This window comes from Pristis pectinata, chromosome 17, assembly GCF_009764475.1.
Source record: "Pristis pectinata isolate sPriPec2 chromosome 17, sPriPec2.1.pri, whole genome shotgun sequence".
Classification (NCBI taxonomy): domain Eukaryota; kingdom Metazoa; phylum Chordata; class Chondrichthyes; order Rhinopristiformes; family Pristidae; genus Pristis; species Pristis pectinata.
This window is the reverse complement of record NC_067421.1, coordinates 20,582,340-20,601,772: the sequence shown is the minus strand read 5'-3', so window position 1 is coordinate 20,601,772 and position 19,433 is coordinate 20,582,340. Positions and strand designations below refer to the sequence as shown.

At 42.0% G+C, this 19,433-nt stretch overlaps 2 protein-coding genes across 2 annotated transcripts in view; one reads left to right on the top strand and one right to left on the bottom strand.

Moving 5' to 3' along the window:
• Positions 1-6,899, bottom strand: part of ddx54 (DEAD (Asp-Glu-Ala-Asp) box polypeptide 54) — a 31,349-nt gene extending 24,450 nt beyond the window's left edge. Inside the window, exons 1-3 of the mRNA XM_052031916.1 lie at positions 6,617-6,899; positions 919-1,045; positions 333-403 (exon numbers count right to left, since the gene is read on the bottom strand). Of these exons, the coding sequence (XP_051887876.1) occupies positions 333-403; positions 919-1,045; positions 6,617-6,763 (345 nt within the window). The 5' untranslated portion in view covers positions 6,764-6,899. The remainder of the gene's footprint in view (positions 1-332; positions 404-918; positions 1,046-6,616) is intronic.
• Positions 6,900-7,149: 250 nt separating this feature from the next.
• On the top strand, positions 7,150-18,296 carry LOC127579415 (RBPJ-interacting and tubulin-associated protein 1-like). The gene is made up of 3 exons (XM_052032210.1): positions 7,150-7,288; positions 12,013-12,374; positions 15,298-18,296. Exons 2-3 carry the CDS (start codon positions 12,076-12,078, stop codon positions 15,881-15,883), a joined length of 885 nt encoding a protein of 294 aa, XP_051888170.1. The 5' UTR covers positions 7,150-7,288; positions 12,013-12,075; the 3' UTR covers positions 15,884-18,296.
• The last annotated feature ends 1,137 nt before the right edge of the window (positions 18,297-19,433 follow it).

Below are 19,433 nucleotides of genomic sequence, written 5' to 3'. Positions count from 1 at the left end.
TGCTAATGAATATAAATCTGACAAACATTAAAGCTGTTTGTACACATTTTAGTCTCAAAAATGTGTTAATAGATTCTAATTTCATATTTGTTATTTGATAATAACATTAATATATCACACACACTCTCTTTACAGTTCTTAACCAGTAACTTTCAAGTGACCACCAGATTTACTTTTAAAGCCAATAATAATATCTTGGTGCCACTGCCACATAATAAATACAGCAACTATATTTTCTTTCATTAATGGAACTTTTTTCCCCCTCATGCTCATTTACATCAAAATTTTGTGGACCGATGAAATATTTTAACATTAATACTACTACAGATTACCTTTCTCTGAATTGGAGTTGGCACTTTATAGCCTTTCTTCATTATGCCTTTAAAAACAGGAAAGCTTAAACCTGTGGAAAGATAAAGCAAAATTATTAATTTTGTGATAACCATTTTGCACAAGTATTAAAAATTAAACTCAATTTTTCACCTCTGTCCCAATCAATTCTATTCTCTGCTTTCCAAAATGTCAGTATTTATCACTAATGTTATAAAATTTAAACATTATCTAATACTAATAACAAAATGTATTACCATTGCATAATATTGATACAACTTGGCCAAATTATTCTCCCCTCTCTAAGCTGGCTTCATTTAAATACTGTAATTACATTCAGTTCTAATGCAAGGTCATCAACCTGAAACATTAACTTTCCTTTGCTCTCTACCAATACTACCCGACCTACTCTTTATATCCAAGCTCTTCCTGTTTGTAATTCTACATTTCAAGCATCTGCCTATCCTGCTTTTGAAATGTGTCATACTCAGTTTACAACTTGGGCCATCAGGGGCAGCAACTTGTTACACTTGCAGCACCTCAAATGATCAAACTAGTAATTCCAATGTTAGCTGAAGCTGGGCATACCCATGGACTGAAAACCCCCCGACTTCTTCTTCTTCTTATTCTGTTCCCGGACCATCTCTCTGGTGTCAGGTTCCACATCAGATGGGTAATCAGCTGAAGGAAAGCTTGGTAAACATTTGGCATTGTGCTGTGGAAATAAGTAAAAGTGGATTAACTCATCATATTTAAAACACAGAGAAACATCCGGTGAAGGATCTGACGCAGGAAGTCCTGGCTACAATCTTCCATATAAACCTGCAAGGACAATAGCAAATGTGGATACTTGATGTACAAAAGATAGAACTTCTTTATTGTGTGACTGGAGACATTAGGAACAGATTACAGAATGCACAACTTGTTGCCCAATGCACAAGTACGGAGGAGATATTACAGTCCATTACAAACACCAGCCTCCCCTCCACTGATTGTCAACACTTCCTGCTGCCTCAGGTAAGCACTCAACAGAAAAATCCCTCCCACCCTGGTCTTTCTCCCTTCTTGCCCCTTCCATTGGGCAGAAGATACAAAAGCTTGAGAACACGTACCACCAGGCTCACGGACAGCTTCTATCCTGCTGTTATAAGACTCTTGAATAGACCTCTTATATGGAAAAGATGAACTCTTGATCTCCCAATCTCTCACATCACGGCCCTTTCACTTCCTCTACCTGCACTGCACTCTCTGTAACTGTAATACTATATCCTCCATTCTATTTTTTTCACTTTTGTACTACCTTTATGTATTTGTGTATGTAATGATCTGTCTGAATGGCATGCAAACAAAAGCTTTTCACTATCTTGGTACATGTGACAATAATAAACCAATTACCCACTGGTTACATCCTGCAAAATCTTCACTGTAAATCCTTAAAAATGATAATGGCAGAACAGTCCTTCTTTCTTATACTTGACAAGTTCCTATTGGATACTCAAATTATGAAAGCTATCTAAACATCTTGAGAGATATCAGGTTTGATAGCAGTGGTATAATTGTGTGTAGAATTTTGTCCCAACGTCTATCAACATGGGTAGATTGTAAATCATTAGCTCTGACATTAAATTTAAATTTACAGTAATTCAATAACATTAACAAGGCTAGGCAGGCACCAACACAAAGGGGAACTGGATAAAAGAGAGTAAGTTGCAGGGTTATGGAGAAAGAGAGGGAACAGGATCGACAGTTGTTTTACTGGAAGCTGACACAAACTCAATGAGCTGAATGGCTCCTTCTGTGCTACAATAATTTAATGATTCTATACCTCAAATGAATCATGAAACTACTGATTTACAAACTTTAAAAATGACAGAAAAGTCATATAAAGTCAAAATAATAATGCTAAATGCTGATGCAAGTAGCTTGGATTTTTTTTTCTGAAAAAGGATAAAAATCTAATTCTTGCCAAACATCCAGGATTGAGCATGGATATTTTACAGGGGCTGAAAAAAAGACAGAAGGCAGAGGACAGAGGTGGTGAGCTGACAAGAGTGAAAGAATTTGGGGTGGTGTACAGATCATCTCACTTGTGTGGGGGACCAAATACGAAACAATTACTGATGAACACAAACAAGATCCAGAAATGGTGAGGATATGGAATAATTAAGGTAAATAAAATAAATACAATCAAGGGGAAGTTATGTAAGCATGTAATGGAGAAAAAGATATTGAGCAAGATGAGAGTAGAATCAAGTGGTGCAACAACAGAAACATGGACCACTTCGACTGAATGGTCCAATGCTTGATGTAAATATTTCTAACACATACCAGGGATCTCTTAGAGTTACAGTCAGAGTCACACAGCACAGAAACAGGCCCTTTGGCCCAACTGGTCCATGCTGACCAAGATGCCTCATCACAGTCCCATTTGCCAGTGTTTGGCCCATAACCTTCAAAACATTTCCAATCCACATACCTGTCTAACTGTCTTTTAAAAGCTGTTATTGTACCTACCTCAACCACTTCCTCTGGCAGCTGATTCCACATGGATACCACCCTTTGTGTAAAAATGTTGCCCCTCAAGTTCCTCCTAAGTCGTTCCCCTCTCTCCTTAAACTTATGCCCTCTACTTCTTGATACCCTAACTCTGGGGAAAAAGACAGTACATTCACCCTATCAATGCCCCTCATTATTTTCTACACCTCTATTAGATAACCTCTCAGTCTCCGACACGCTATGCAATAAAGTCCCAGCTTGTCCAACCTCTCGCTATAACTCGGTCCCTCAGGTCCTGGTAGCATGCTTGTAAATCTTTTCTGTACTCTTTCCAGTTTAATACCATCATTCCTACACCAGGGTGACCAAAAGTGAACACAATACTCCAAGTGTGGCCTTACCAGCATTCTGCACAACCACACCATGACCTCCCAATTTTTATATTCTTAAGTGGACCTTCTAAATCACTACAGTTTAGCAACACTATGACTACTCTGCACTAAAATGGACTGTTTTATTTTGGTTCTAATTGTGTTCTCTCTTGTAAAAATTGTGTATAATTCATGTTTTTCTTGTGAATGCTGCTTATCTGATGCTATGTGCCTGTGATGCTGCTGCAAGTAAGTTTTTCATTGCACCTGTGCATACATGTACTTGTGCATATGACAATAAACTCGACTTTAACTTTTGATTTTAAATACACACCTTATAGGTCTCCAACCTATTGCAATCATTTAGAAGAACAAGTGATCTCACACAGAAACATACAAAATTCTTATGGGTCTTGACTGTGTAAATGCAAGGAGGACATTTCCCCCAGACTGTTATCCCTGGTCAAGAAATTAAGGGTTAGACATGCAGGATTAAGATGAGAAGAAATTTCTTCACCCAGAGTGTGGTGAAGCTTTGGAGTTCCCTATCTCAGAGGGCTGTTGAGGCTCAGTCGCTGTGTATATTCAAAGAGAGACGCATAGTTAAGGAAATCAAAGGATACGGATTAATAGACACAAGATCAACCAAAATGTTATCGAAACCAGAAATGGTGGGCAGGGTCTAACATTAAACATACACTTAGCTATTTTCTCTAATTAATAAACCAGAGATCTGCATACCAAACCAAGTCACCAGAAATGTCACTGCTGTCTACCTGCCCTTGCAACTTGTTAACCCTGGCCCTTCCAACCAACTAACTTATCTTTGTGCATGCCATTTATATTTTTAAATGTACATTGTGCATGCTGTGTATATTTATGATCTACCTTGCAATCCAAGATGCAATAAAGGAGCCCATTCATATGGGCAGGTTGTGGAGCCCAGCCCATTAACAAACTGCACACCCCACGTGAACTTACTAATGCAACCATGGGAGATGCAACAACTGCCTTTTTAGACAAAAGAGACTGCAGACACTAGAATCTGGAACAAAAGCAGAATTCTGGAAGAATTCAGCAGGTCAAGCAGCATCTGGGGAGGCAAAAGGTGTCAGTTGACATTTCAGGTGAAGACCCTACATCAGGACTGACAGGGAAGAGGAAAGATTGCCAGTTACAGTAGTACAGGAGGCAGGGTTAGTAGAATTCAGGATGATAGGTGATAGGATATTACCCCTTCCCTTCCTACCATCCAGAGATCCAAACAATCCTTCCAGGTGCAGCAGCAATGCACTTGCACGTCCAATTGCATTTAGTGCTCACAATGTAGTCTTCCCTGCATCATAGAAACTAAAAACAGATTGGGTGATCGCTTGGCAGAACATCCCCATTCAATCTGCAAAGGTGATCCTGAGCCTCCACTTACCTGCCACCCTACTCCCACTCTGACTTCTGTCCCCAACCTCCTACATTTCTCCAATGATACACAACAGATATCCAAGAAATAGTACATCTTCTCCTCTCTGGGTACGTTGAAGACCTCAAGAGATAGCATTGAATTTAATACTCTATGTCTCCATTGAATTTAATAATTTCAGATAACCACTTTTTTTCCTCTCTCCATTGATATCGCTGTACCTTTCTATTTCAATTTGTTTCTCTCCAAACACAACTTTGGTCTGTAGCCTTTGACAGACATGCCCTCTGTTCTCTTCACCCCCTCCGTCTCCCTGCAACTTACTACACTTATTACAGAAACAAAGGACTGCAGATGCTGGAATCTAGATGAAAAACACAATGATGCTGGAGGAACTAAGCAGCCCAGGCAGCATCCGTGGAGAAAAGCAGGCGGTCAACGTTTCAGATCAGGACCCTTCTTCAGGACTGAAGATAGGGAAAGGGGAAGCCCAATACATAGGAGGGAAAAGGAGAAAAGAGTTAGGTGGACAAAAGAAGGGAGGCAGGATGGGCACAAGGTGATCATAGGTAGATGCAGGTAAGAGATAATGATAAGCAGGTGCGGGGGAGGAGGGGAGAGCAGATCCATTGGGGGGTGGGTCAAAGGTTGTCGTCGTGGCTAGCCCTCGAGGTTGAGGATGATTGTCTTCGTTCCACTGATCTACTTATGGGCTCTTAATTGGCTCATGAGTCCAATAGCCCACATAGCGAAGACGCCTGTGCGTGCATTTGTTTAACATGTACTTGATGTTGCACTACAAAAAGCACACAATACTTCACAAATCAACCAACTGATTCCAGTGGCGTGGAAACCACGATTCGCCTTCACAGCCATTGAGTTTGAAGTAACTTCGTCTGCCTGTTCCACCGTTGAGATCTTGGTTGGATTGTTCTTTGTCAGGGACCTCACCATCGATCTTACTGCCATGGGTGACCCTACCAGGAGCATAGCTCCAGATGGCATTGCTCTCGAGATCTCAGGACCACACAAGGAAAGAGAAGCAGAGAACCATGGGGAGGGGGTTACTTAAAGTGGGAGAATTCAATGTTAGCACACTAATTTGCTGACTTTCCCAGTGCTGAAGGTGTGCTTGCCTGAAACAGCGACTCCGTTTCTCTTCCTACTGACGTCCTGACCTACCGGGTATTTCCAGCATTTTCTCTGTTTTTTTTGCAACCGACGGGTAGATATTTTAAGCTCTCCCCAGCCCCGTGAACTGCTCCACCGCCTCCTCACCATTACACAGCCTGTTGAGCGGATGCTTATAAAGCTGCGCGGCCAGGCGGCCTCTGGAACACCTTGAAGAATGTTTCCAGACCTCATACGATGGAGACAGACTCCTCCTGCCCTCCACCCCAATGCCTCCGGGGGGGGGGGGGGGGTGCCCTCCACCCCAATGCCTCCGGGGGGGGGGGGGGTGCCCTCCACCCCAATGCCTCCGGGGGGGGGGGGGGTGCCCTCCACCCCAATGCCTCCGGGGGGGGGGGGGGGGGTGCCCCCCACCCCAATGCCTCCGGGGGGGGGGGGGGTGCCCTCCCCCCCAATGCCTCCGGGGGGGGGGGGGGTGCCCTCCACCCCAAAGCCGCCGGGGGGGGGGGGGGGGGGGGGGGGGGGGGCCCTCCACCCCAATGCCTCCGGGGGGGGGGGGGTGCCCTCCACCCCAATGCCTCCGGGGGGGGGGGGGTGCCCTCCACCCCAATGCCTCCGGGGGGGGGGGTGCCCTCCACCCCAATGCCTCCGGGGGGGGGGGGGGTGCCCTCCACCCCAATGCCTCCGGGGGGGGGGGGGGGTGCCCTCCACCCCAATGCCTCCGGGGGGGGGGGTGCCCTCCACCCCAATGCCTCCAGGGGACCCCTCCACCCCAATGCCTCCGGGGGACCCCTCGCCCCAACCCCCCCGTCCCCCGATATCCCCCCCAAACGCATCCCTGTCCCCCTGATACCACCCCCCTAGCACCAACCTCGCCGACACCCAGCGCATCCTCCTCGATCGAAGGCACCAGATCGAACTCGCCGCCGTCGCTCTCGACCTCCACGTCCCGCCGGTGGCCCTGAGAGCGGATCCGCGCCTTCCTGGGTTTGTTCGGCCGCTTCTTCTTCTGCGCCATGGCTCCTCGTGGGTCCAACGCGGAACGGCCGCCGCCGCGTCCCCGACCCGCCGCACGTCAGAGTTCACTGGGCCTCAGAACCCGTGTGACCGAGGTGGGGGGAGCAGGGACCGCACTGTCAAACTGCATTCAAGACACTCTTCTAAAGATGCACTTTTTCCTAAATTCCATCTGTCAGCAAAATTATCTAAAATCTAAATATGCTTCTGATATTTCAGATAGTTGCACTGCCTATGTTGTGCAATGTAGGGAAATGTCTATTCACCCCCTCTACTTGACTGTGGGGCGATGGTAATTCCCAACGCCTGATGTTTGGCTGCCATCGCAACGACGCGGGGGGCGGGGGCGCGCGGGAGGTGACGGAGGAGCGGGGACGGGGACGGGGACGCGCGGGGGTGACGGAGGGACGGGGACGCGCGGGGGGCGGCGGCGGAGCGGCCGGTGACCGTGGGACGATGACCCGTCGCGTTGGACGCTGCCCGGTCCCCGGGTTCTGCACAGGCCGCTGTGCCGGTACTTGCTCGGGTGAGACCCCCCTCTCTTCATTGACTCCTGATGCTTTCTGCGAGCGCATTGACACGGAGGCAATTTTACTGCGGATGCTGGAAAGGTTCAGTGGGTCAGGCAGCCTCCATGGGGGGAGAGAGAGAGAAACAGCCTTTTTTGAAGAAAAATCATTGACCCGAAATGTTCACTGTTTCTCTCTCTCCCCTGGAGATGTTCATTAACCCGAGTCTGGTATTAAAATCGTTTCCAAACCAGCGGTTCTAACCACTGGATGTGTTTCTTCATGTAATCTGTGGCGTGATGTGTCCAGGTAGGAGACTCTCGGATGTTGAATACAATGAAATCCAATTGACTGGGAGTTGGTGCCCATGTTCCCATCTTGAACTAGAGCACAAAATCTACAGTGATGGTTTCATGCAGTTCTTTTGACTGATGGGCCCTTTGTTTGGTCGGGTGAATACAAAATTCTCACGCAATAAAATTAGCTGCTGGAGGAACTCAACAGTCAGGCAGCATCCCTGGAAGGAAATGGAGAGTCCATGTTTTGGATCGAGATCCTTCTGGACCAGGTGAACGGTCTCCATCTGAAACTTTGACTGTCCATTTCCTTCCACAGATGCTGCCTGACCTGCTGAATTCCTTCAGCATTTGGGGTTTTTTTTGCTCCAAATTTCAGCATTTGCAGTCTCTTGTGTCTGCAAAAATTCCATAACACTTTCTCAAGAAGCAGGGAAGTAATCCTAGTGTTCTCAGTAATATCCATATTTGAGTGTCTTGAACAACACTACCAACACTGTTTTTGTAAAGTGGAAAGATAGGTGAACCATCATTGAGGTCCTCTTCCAGGTCAAAATCCCCATTATTGAGACTGTAGTTATACGCAGTCAGCTAAATTGGGTAGGCCACTTTGTTCACATGCCTGACACCAGTCTCCCAAAATGTACACTCTGCTCTGAGCTCTGTCATGGAAAGAGTCACTCAGGTGGACGAAATAAAAGATTCAGGGATGTACTCAAAGCCTTCTTGAATTGTAGCATCCCACTAATTCCTGGAATTCTCTGGCCCATGACTGCTCAAAGTGGAGAAGGAACACTTGGGATGGTATTGAGAACCACAAGACCCTGCATCAGGAACATGCAAATTGTCTAACAAGCTACACACACTGTTGTCACCACCTACCCTATTATTGGCCTCATTAGCCACCCCAGAATCCACACAAGTCATCCTTGATCTTGAGGGACTCAATTTATTCTTCAACTAATACCACTAAAAATTGCAATATTTTGAAATTGTCTTTGGGTTTTGACATTAACATATTGCATTTGCCTCCTATCTCATGTTTGGATCTAGTTGCCAAATGTACATTTTTTGAGGATGGCTTATATCTAATACTTGGTGCCCAATAATATCTGAAGCAGAATTACAGTTTGGAAAAAGAATAAAATCTTTAAAATTGATTTTATTCCTGTTCATTTCTTGGAAGACTCTAAGCAATCCTGTTTTGGTTTCAAGATATGGATGTTCACAAACTACTGACTGGCAATGGAAACCAGAGACTACACATTTTGTAATATTAATGTATTCTTAATTCAGGTTTAACAACAGCTGTTTAGACAGAATTCAAGCCTTCACGTAAGCATCTAAATTTCTTAATTTTAAAATGTATAGCAGAATCCATAAAATTATCTTCTATATTTATCAAAATACTTCAGCTTATTATTTATTTGTTTAAGATTTTTAAGGTCTTTTGTGAATTACAAAAACAGTGTTGAAGTTTTATTTTAATTAAATGCTGTTGTTTTGTTGGCATTTTTTCATGAACCCAAGGAAATCAAGCAATTTTAGGTTTTTGTTAGGTTGAAAATGGAGTGAATAATGGACCATGCATGGAGTTTAACTGCAATTGAATACCATTGTCATAGGAAGTAACCACCCTGCTGAAAAATAAGTCTTAAAATTGTAAAATGTGTAAGATTAAATCATGTACCATTTGGAATTGCATTTTTGAGAAATAATTTATCTCTTAGTTGCTATAGAAATAAATGCTCCATTAATTTAATTATAATAATAAAAGATAACTTAAGGGAGTCTTCAGAGTTAGCTTTTAAGAAAATATGTGGTTTTATCAGACCTGCTACCTTAATCCACATCAATCGTATGTTATATTTTATCATGTATATGCTTTGGATATCACTATAGCTCCTCTACGGGACAGAGATTTGCCATAACACTGCCTGTCATAAAGTCATGCCTGCAACTACACACATCACCACCAGATAGAGTGCAAGTTCAACTTGCCCAATTATTTTGAAATATGAAGATCATGTTGTTCACCAACTTTATTTTTAAGCAAGAAATTACTTTGTAAATTACTGTTTATTGAAATGTGACATTCATTCAAAACATGTAGGCCTCAGATCATGCTTCTCTGTAGTCAGATGCTCAGGCAAGGAAATCCAAATGGGACATCAGATGCTGGTGCATCTGATCTCTGGCTCTGCACTGAAGTCAGGAGGCCAGGATAAAGCACAGTCGTGCTGAGCTAAGGGTCAAGAAACATTTTGCATTTGGTGCCTTGTCTTTAATTTAGGCACAGTTGGCAGACCTAGTGGATCCCAGTCATTTACATGGGATTGCCAACTTGGATGAAAGAGCTAAGTGATTTTGTTTTACTTTTGCTTTAATAAACGTTATTAATTTTATAGCAGTTCAATGTGTTTTCAATAAAAATCTATCCACTGTTTGTAAAAGTTCCTGATTATCCTAAAGGCCATCAGGGTGGGAGAGGCCTGGGGCTCAGGAACTGCTCTTGTCTTGAGGGATGGCCTTGACAGTGAGGCCCCCTGCTCAATTACACCCCTGGAGCCATAAAAAGTTAATGGTGCTGCAAGGATGCACTGAGGCATGGGCTTTGTCAAGCATAACCCAGCCTATTATGTTAGTGAACTAAAACTTGTATTAAATGGAGCACAGTTAAAGGAGTGGGAAATAACTGAACCTGGATGGGATAATGTATCAAGGCAGATTAGAAGTGGCAAGGAACAAGGGAAAGATAAACGGAGGATATAAGGAAGATAAAAATGTAGATGAGGAAGCAGAGGAGGGAAGCACATGGTTCAAGTGGAGGATTTACTGGGCATTGGGGGGAATGGGAGAGTGTGCAACGTGGGAGGGGAACCTGTGGATGTAGGGTTTCCAATGTGCTTAGTATTCTTGTCCTTGGTGGCAGAGGGTGGTTGAGGTGTTGCTTATCAGGCAGGTTGCTTTGTCATGGATGATGTCGAGCTTCTTGAGAATTACTGGCATTGCACAAAACCAGGCAAGTGGAGAGCATTCCATCATAGTCCTGACATGTGCCATGTAGATGATGGAAAAGCCTTGAAGTGTCAGGGCCATTAGGGTTCCCAGCTTCTGACCTGCTCTTGTAGCAAAGGTATGTATGACCAAAGAAATGAATGTTATTGGGTAGCCAGGGGCACCTAATTTCTCTCAATCTGCCAGAAGTAGAGTTCAGTAGAGCATAGGAAGAATAAATGAGTTGTTGGCAGTTGAGAGAGTCTTAAAGGTTTGAGCAATGATCTGTTTGGCACCTCAGGCTTAAATTATTGCAAAAGGAACATTCTGCATCTGCTGAAAATTAGAAGTAAATTAGAAAATGCAGGGAAATCTAAATAGGTTAGGCAGCATCTGTGAAGAGAAAAAGAGAGTTCACTTTTTAGGCCAATGCTTCTTCACAACCTTCAACAACATTCCATCCTTGGGCACATATTTTCTTTCAGTGTTCCAAAGGGACTGCTCTTTTCATGACTCCCTGGTTCACTCGACCATCTTCACTATTCACTTCTCTGGGTCACAGCACTTCCCTATGCAAATACAAGAGATGCCACCTTTGCCCTTTTACCTCATCCCATTCCCATCATCCAGATATCCAAACAGTCCTTCCAAGTGAAGCAATGATTCACTTACATTTCTGATTTGGTGTATTGCATTTGGTGTTCATGATGTGGTCTCCTTTATGTTGGAGAAACCAAATGCAGATTAACCTTCCTGTCTTTGGCCTCCTACACTGTTCCAGTGATGCCTAACATAAGCTCAAGCAACTTAAAAGTACAATGCAATCCTTGGGACTCAGTATTAAATGTGACAATTTCAGATAACTGGCCTATCCTGTTTGTGTCAGAACTGACCAACTCAAATGTAGCGTTATCCACCTGAACTCGCGCTTTCTGCATCCACAGATGCTTCTTGATTTGCTGGAAATTTCCAGCATTCTCTTCTGCTCTTCTGTTACAGACTTCCAACAAAACTACTGTGTTCTGCTTCTCAAAGTTCCACCATATTCTTTGGTAGATCTTACCTCTCTCTAACTTCCCTTGTTCATTTATTAACTGGACAATTCTGGAAACATTGTATCACTTGGACAATTTTGGTTTCCATCCTATCACAGACATTCCCTTTGTTCTTTCCATATCCCTGCTCTCTGCAATTTAAAACATGGCTGTTTTCTCACTTTTCCATTTCTGATGAAATGTTAACTGATCTGCTGAGTACATTCAGCACTTAGTTTTTATTTCAAGCTCCTGTTTCCTCCTGAATTGGATGATCATGGCATGGGTGCTGGTACAAGAGCTACAATTGAAACAATTAGGTGTTAACAATTTTCAGAGCATCACAAGTTACTATGTATGGGGTGTGCAAAATATAGTGCATCAAGAAAATAACTTGTATATTCTTGTCTTTAGAGTGACTTCACCAGACTTGAAACGACCAGTCCAACACGCAACAATCCATCTTGAGCTGTTGTCATGTCAGCTGATATAGCAATCACTGCTATTCAGCCCTGTCTTGTATGTCATAAGGGACGCAGCCGATACAGAGTTGGAACAAAGGCCTCTTATGTGGATGAAACCTTATTTGGTCAGTCCAGCAAGCTTCAGAGTTCGGTGGATGAATTTGATCCACCATGGGTTTCTACATCTCAAGCTGGTTCTCAGCAACCATTACTGTGGAGCCCAAGTGCACACTCAAGGGCAAAAGAAGATATCAGCCAGGTTCCAGTCCCTCTCAAGTCTGGAGGTACACCGATCAAAAAGAACAAGTACAGGTAATGTTAGGCAAAATGTGATTGAATTCTTGTGTTATACTTGATGTTGTACAATTTTTGATGTGTGAATAACTAAAAAAAAGTGTTCACTTGAAAAGTGCAAGCACATGTTTTGCACCGTAACCATATCAAAGGTATTCCAGACCATGGAATGGAGCTGTAAAACTGTGTAAAGGTTAATTGCTAAATGTATGTAGGTGCGGGATGGGAATAAGGGAAAATTAAAAATAGGATTAGTGTAAACGAGTGATGGTTGGCTTGGACTCAGTGGGTTGAGGGGCCTGTTTCCTAGCTGTATGACTATATTTATCTTCTTGAGAATTGTTGGAGGAAAGATCTGGTGTACCATCTATTTTTGTTTTAGATGCTAATTGGCCTCCTAAAGATCAAAAACCATTCCCATATAGAAAAGGTGGTGGACACTGTCTTGGTTGATAGTTTGGGCATAAGCTTCTAACAACCGCCAATAGATTCTGGAGCTGGGAGATTGATGTTATAAAAAATACAGAGTACTAAGACACAATGACTAGAATGTCATTGACAGCACACCTGTTGCTTTTCATAAACCTTGCGTGCCATTTTCCTGAACCAAAAGCAATTGGAGTCTTAAGCCAATGTGCAATTATGAGCAATGCATCATTGCAAGTGAACGCCTGTTATCAAGGCAGGAGCACACTTCCTCTATTTAGTCGTAGTTATCTGTTGCTGTTGAACCAACTTGGCAAGTCAAATGCGGCTACTGGTTACAAAGGTTATTCACTTTTGATGGGGTATGTGACTCCATTCCAGAACCCATACACACCTACACAGTAGGCATACAATAAAAGTCATGCTGCCAGGAGAAACAATATAAAACATATCAGTGACATTCTTCAAGCAATGGTTTAGCTAATTGGAGGAGCCCTCACTACTTGGGTGATGTGTGGTAGTAAAGTAAAATAGTATGAATACTGGAAATCTGAACTAAAAGCAAAATATTCTGGAAATACTCAGCATGTGAGGTGTTATTTTTAGGGCTGAGGAACAGAGTTAATGCTTCAGATAAAAGTATATGTTCGCTCTCTTTTTCTCTCTAGAGATGCTGCCTGAACTGCCGAGTGTTTCCAGCATTTTGTTCCTAACAGTATGAGGAAACATATAGAACAGGAAATGGAGTAACAGGAAGAAGAAGCAGGGTAGAATGTCAACACTGCTCTCTGTGCAGTTTTCCGATTGTGTGTGAATAACTTGTAAACAAAACCAGTAACCTCAACCTTAAAGTTCCACTTCCCTTATCTTTTCACATTGACTATCACTGTCCTCAGAGTAACACTGCAAACTTAAAAGTCACCAGCAAATCCAAGTTGTAATTCAAATTTATAAATTGAATCATGATGAAATGTACACAAAAATAAACTGATCACACATGTAATTACCCTTCCCTTGATGGCCACCGCAATCTTCTGAGGATGGCTTGTTGTCCTAGTTCTTTATTGCTGCTTCCTATAGTACACATCTTATGCAAAAAAATAAATTCAGTCAATGGGTGTCATTCAATGTTTGGGTGATGTGGCTGTTGTGGTTGCGTGGCTGTTGTGGTTGCGTGACTGTCATGGTTGCATAGTTGCTTGGGTATGTGAGCAGTAAGTTTGGCTGTGAGCCTTGCAGGAGCATTAAAAATGTGTGATGGTGAGATGAAGCATACAAATATACAATTGATTGAATGATGGGGGTATAATGAGTTGGGATTATTAAATTGCACAGAGTTGAACTTTGAGCAACACACAATTTCTTCCCACAAACTTCTGAGCATGTGTTTGATGATACTTCCCCCCCTCCCCCCCCCCAACTCCTAACCCTACATAGATGAAAGACATCTCCCCTCCTTTTGACTTAATCCACTAAAGCTTTCAGTGCATTGTCTGAATACTGGTTGGTTTTCCATTGCATATTCAACCATTGCTCAAAGCATCAGAACACTTTCTGAACACAGTACACTTCTCCTTTTAAAAGGTGTATTTTGCCTTCAAGTAGCACTAAACATTAGCTCATTGTGACATCGTGTTACCTGCTGCAGCGGCTACCAATGAATGTCACGGAGGGCTGACACTCATTCAGTTAGTAGGATTTATTGTGCTGCCTGCAAAACTCTCAATCAGCACAGATTAATTGAAGCACCCATTTTCCGGTCACATTCAGGTACTCCCAATGTATTTTGTAATTAAGAAAGCACAGGTAGTGGGGAAAATGGCCAAATCATTTGGAATAAATTTATCAACTACTTCTTGGATTAAAATGTAATCCTTATGTTAAAAAAATCTAGTAGTCTGGCCATATGCTATGGTGATTCATACATCATGTGATTCAAATATGACTCCATTAATTGATCCTCCTACTCTCCTGCCCTTTCCTGCTGTCTCCTGAAAACAAAGTTCTGTCCAAGGGTGATGTGCCATGTGATTGTATGATATGGCTGTCATTGCTGAATAGCTGCCTGTGTATATGAGCAGTGAATTATGCTAATTAAGCAAATGTAACCATGATGAACTCGATTTATACTGAGAGCTACTTTGATTTATAGTAGCAATAGATTGTAATGTCTTGAGGGCAGTCACATTGAGCAGCCTTGCTGCATTATGTAGTTCATTAATATAGCATTCATGTTGTTAATGGTCCTGGCAAACCTTTAGATGACCTGAAGGAACAATTTTGTAGAGCATTCTCTATAATTAGAAAGAGTAAAACTTACTTCATAATACATGAAGAAATATTGACTGAGGAATTAGTTCAATGTTGCTTAATTAATTGGAAAGATACAATAATATATTCCATCTTAAATGGACCCAAGCATAAGCAGAATGGTGGAGTACATTTTAAAAAATGCAATAAATCGCTCTTGTATTTAATGTTATATTCATTCTTTTCATTTCCTTTTTTAACTTAGATTAAAATGCTGTAAACCCAGCTACTGTGATGAGTCTCTTTTTGGCCCAAGGCAAGATGATGCAAGCTGGGAGCCACCATGGACTGCAAAGGATAACAAAATAAAGATCCGTCCACTTCTGTGGACTCCTTCACTGCACAAAATTAGCTCAAGCGCATTTCGTTCCAGCAGCAACCAGTTGCCACCTGCTGGAGGAAATCCAGTGAAACCTCTTTATCCAACCACAAGAGAATCTTCTACTGACTTCATTACTGAATACAAAGGTAAAACTGAATATAAAGGTAAAACTGATTACTGGAAGAGGCCAGATAGTAATAATGCTTCCCCTAATGACAACCCATTTCGAAGAAGATCACGGTCTTTGACTAGGGTGCCTAATTCTATAAAAGAGATTGTGAAGGAAGATTCAACACAGAATGTTCCGAGCAATATAAAGCAGTTGCGGGGTAGACCAATTTCAGCTTCTGGACTCTCGGGCTCGCAGCATTGCTTTAGACCAAGATCAGGTAGTCTGTCAGATTCTGCTTCAGCCAGTCGACTCAAGACTACAAGTTCTGTCAAATTGAACCCACCCTGGAAATACTAAGGCTGTTTTGCTTTTGGAAGCTGGGGCAGATGTTTTGAAGCTATTTTGGAGTAGGAAAGGAACTACATTTTCAGATTCCTAAAACCCAAGGAAATACTGTGCTTCTGATTATCTTTGAATCCAAAGCAAGACAAATTGAAACATTTTCTTAATAATGGAAAAGCTAGGAACTGTAGATTTGGTGAATAAGTAAAGCAGATGGTGCTCACCAATACTACTCCTCATAACTGAGAACAACTTCAGCATTTCTGTGCACATATATATGAAAGCAGAAGTCCCATAGTTGGATGAGTGATTGTAGATGTTTTCTTGACTGCAGTCCAATACTGAGCTTCTAGAGGCTGTTTGCTCTGCCACTGGACACATCATTAAGTTTGGTGGCAGAGGTGATGATGTGCAGGAGAGGCTGAAACTACATTTCATATCTGACTTTCTGCTTTATATCAGGGAGGACTGACATAGGGGTGGTACTGCACCACAGCAAAATTTATTCACAAAGTCTGTGCCAATTTCTGTGTGTCATAGAGTCATCGAGCACAGAAACAGGCTTTTTGGCATGCTATGACCCTGTCAACCTATCCAAAGTAATTCCATATATCAGTATTTGGTTCACAGCCTTCTATATGTTGGCAATGTTCTCCTACAGATACTTGTTAAAGGTTGTGAGATAACTGCCTTCCATTCGAACAGTGTGTTCTAGATTCCAACCAACCTCAAGGTGAAAAAGTTCTTCCTTAGATCCTCTCTAAATAGGCAAAAAAAAATCAAATGGAGTATAATTCGGCAAAATGTGTAAGTTACCTTGGAAGGAAAAATGATTAAAATAGATTATTATTTAAATGGAGAAAGCTGCAGCATAAAGGGATTGGGAGATGTGGATTCGTGAAATACAAAGCTAATGTTAAGATAGAGGTGGTAATCAATAAAGCTAAAGGAATGCAGGCTTTTATGACAAGGGGGTTGGTGTATAAAAGTAGAGAAGTCTTGCTGGAACTGTAGAAGACAGTGGTGGGTCCACATGTAGAGTACTGTGAACCCAAGGCAGTTCAGAGAAGGTTCACTAGGAGTCTAGGACCAGAAGGCATGCCCTCAGAATAAAGCAGCATCCATTTAAAACTTTGATAAGGAAGAATTTCTTCCCTTAAAAGGTTGTAAGAACTGCCCTAGAAATCCGTTGAAGCTGAATCCTTGAATATATTCAAAGCTGAGATAGACTTTTAATCAGTAAGAGAATCACAGATTATAGGGAAAGGGCAGGAGAATAGGAATGGGCTTGAGAAAAATTGGATCAGCTATGATTTTATGGAACGTTGGCCTACTAATCTTTCTTATGGAGTTAACTCATTGAATTTTTTACAGGGTTTGACAAGATAGATGTGGAGTTGATGTTTAATCTAGCTGTGATGTCTAGAATCAGGTTTATAGTATCAAAATAAGGGGTTACATATTCAAACTGATACAGTTTTGCCTGAGCCAGAGAGCATGGCCTGTCCAGAATTGTCTTTCTTTTTAGCACATGGAAGATGAATATACCAGCTGTGCCCATATGATGAATTTTCATTGTGGAGTATCCTGTCAAAACCCAGGGTGCTCTGGTACCCGTGCAGCTAGCTCCAGACTGCAAGTTCTGAATAGAAGAACTCCACAAGCCAAATACAATCTTAAATTTTGGGCCATAATGTAGTGTAGGATAAATACTGTCCAGCGGCCATACCACGGAGGTGTAAAACTGGAACCTGTTAGGTTAGGATTGTCCTAAATAAAGAGAGATAAGGAGTCACCCTTGCTTGGTTTACTTAGTGTATCTGTATATAGTTCAGCTTTTCTCAGAGGTTCTGCCTATGAGAAAAGTATCAGTCCCCTGTGCAGAACAGAGCCTATAACTAAGGCTGACTCTTCGATGCACTACTGAAGGAAACTTGCATTTTCAGTGGTGATGGATTTTAGAAAAGGCATTAAAGCCAAGTCCCTTTGTCTCCTTGTGCAAGTAAGAACAGTGCGTAATTCTTGTGGCTGACATTTACCTCATTACTCTTTGATGGGCCTTATTACATATATTTTATCTGCTGAGTTTGCCTATAATTCATTGATTAGAAGACATTTTGAGAGGTTGGGACAATGAAAAAATCCAAGTTCAAAGCTAAATTGTAACTTTAATTTTTCTTTTAAGTCATATTCAATGATTGTAGCCTACCTATACTTTTTATAATGGAGCTATAATGTAACCTTTGTCAGTTATTCAAATATTTGTAATTGTGGGTTTTTTTGCTAATTGTCCAATTTAATCAAATGAAATTCAGACAAAACATTTGTACTCGATATCATGTATACATTTAAGAATTGTTCAAATAATGAGCTATTGACAGAAATAATCTATATATTAAACCCAATAAATTGAGTCACTTTGTGGATTATTTTTCTGTTTCGTGTGTTATATTCATTATCATCTTGTGTTTACAAACCAAAAATACTGAATTCATTTTGTTAGCTCTTTAAGAACATTAAAAAATAGAAGCGGGAATAGATCATCTAGCCCCTTACACTAGCTCTGTCATTTAATAAAGATCACAGCAGATCACCTGGCTTGCACTACTTTTCTGTATTAACACTGTACCCCCTGCTTCCCTTAAAATCTGTCTATATTCACATCATTATTTTCTGGCCAGAAAATCAAGCTGTGCCGATGGGCTATCAAGGCTTGGTATGAGGATGGGTACCTCACTGAAATTGGGTTCATTGCCCAATGGATTGGTGATGGGCTAATTTACAAAAAAAATTAAAGATTAAGCCTGGGAGCAAAGCACATTGGGGTAGAAACTCGGACTTCTTGCCAAAGCCTTGCGTGGGCCCAGCCCTCTTACGTGATTTACATAAATTCCAGTTTTGAATGGTTGATTTCCCTGCTTTGTATCTCAGAGCTTATGCCGATCCTTCCACTTCAGAATTTGCAAGCTTAAAATAACATAGCTGTTTAAAGACTTGTGAGTGATGACTATCTTAGAAAATATTTCTTGCCAAAATACTATTGGGCTGAATGGTAAAATGTAATTGCTTTTCTCTAACATGGTGGTGGGTAATTAAAAAGAAAGTAGCTATTTGGAAGAAAAAGCTGCCACTTGACCAAGGACTACACTAAGACTTGCTTCATGATGGTGGAATTGGCCTGCTGCGAAGTACATCCAGCCCCACAGCTCAGCATATTTGTGCTCTATCCCTGAACTTGGTGGTGATTCTAATGGTGGAGTAGGAGCTCAGCACAGACACCCGACCTCCAGCTCATCTCTGATCTCTGATGTGCAGGTGAAGAAGTCTGAGGTAGAGGTAAGTTGCCCTCCAATGAAAAGATTACCAGCCAGAGGTGAGTATTATTTCAGGAGACATAAGAGGCTCTAGATGCTGGAATGTGGAACAAAAAAACAATGCTAGAAATACAGTGTGTCAAGCAGCATCTGTGGAGGCAAAAGGTGTCGTTCTGATGCAGAGTTTCTTACATCAACTTACACCTTCAATTTCCATAGATGCTGCTTGACCCACAATTCTATTAGAGTTC

Excerpts from the sequence above, each read along its gene's own strand:
- LOC127579415 (XM_052032210.1), top strand. The coding sequence starts at position 12,076 with ATGTCAGCTGATATAGCAATCACTGCTATTCAGCCCTGTCTTGTATGT. Across the intron at positions 12,375-15,297 it reads ATCAAAAAGAACAAGTACAG|ATTAAAATGCTGTAAACCCA; the intron begins GTAATGTTAGGC and ends TTTTTAACTTAG.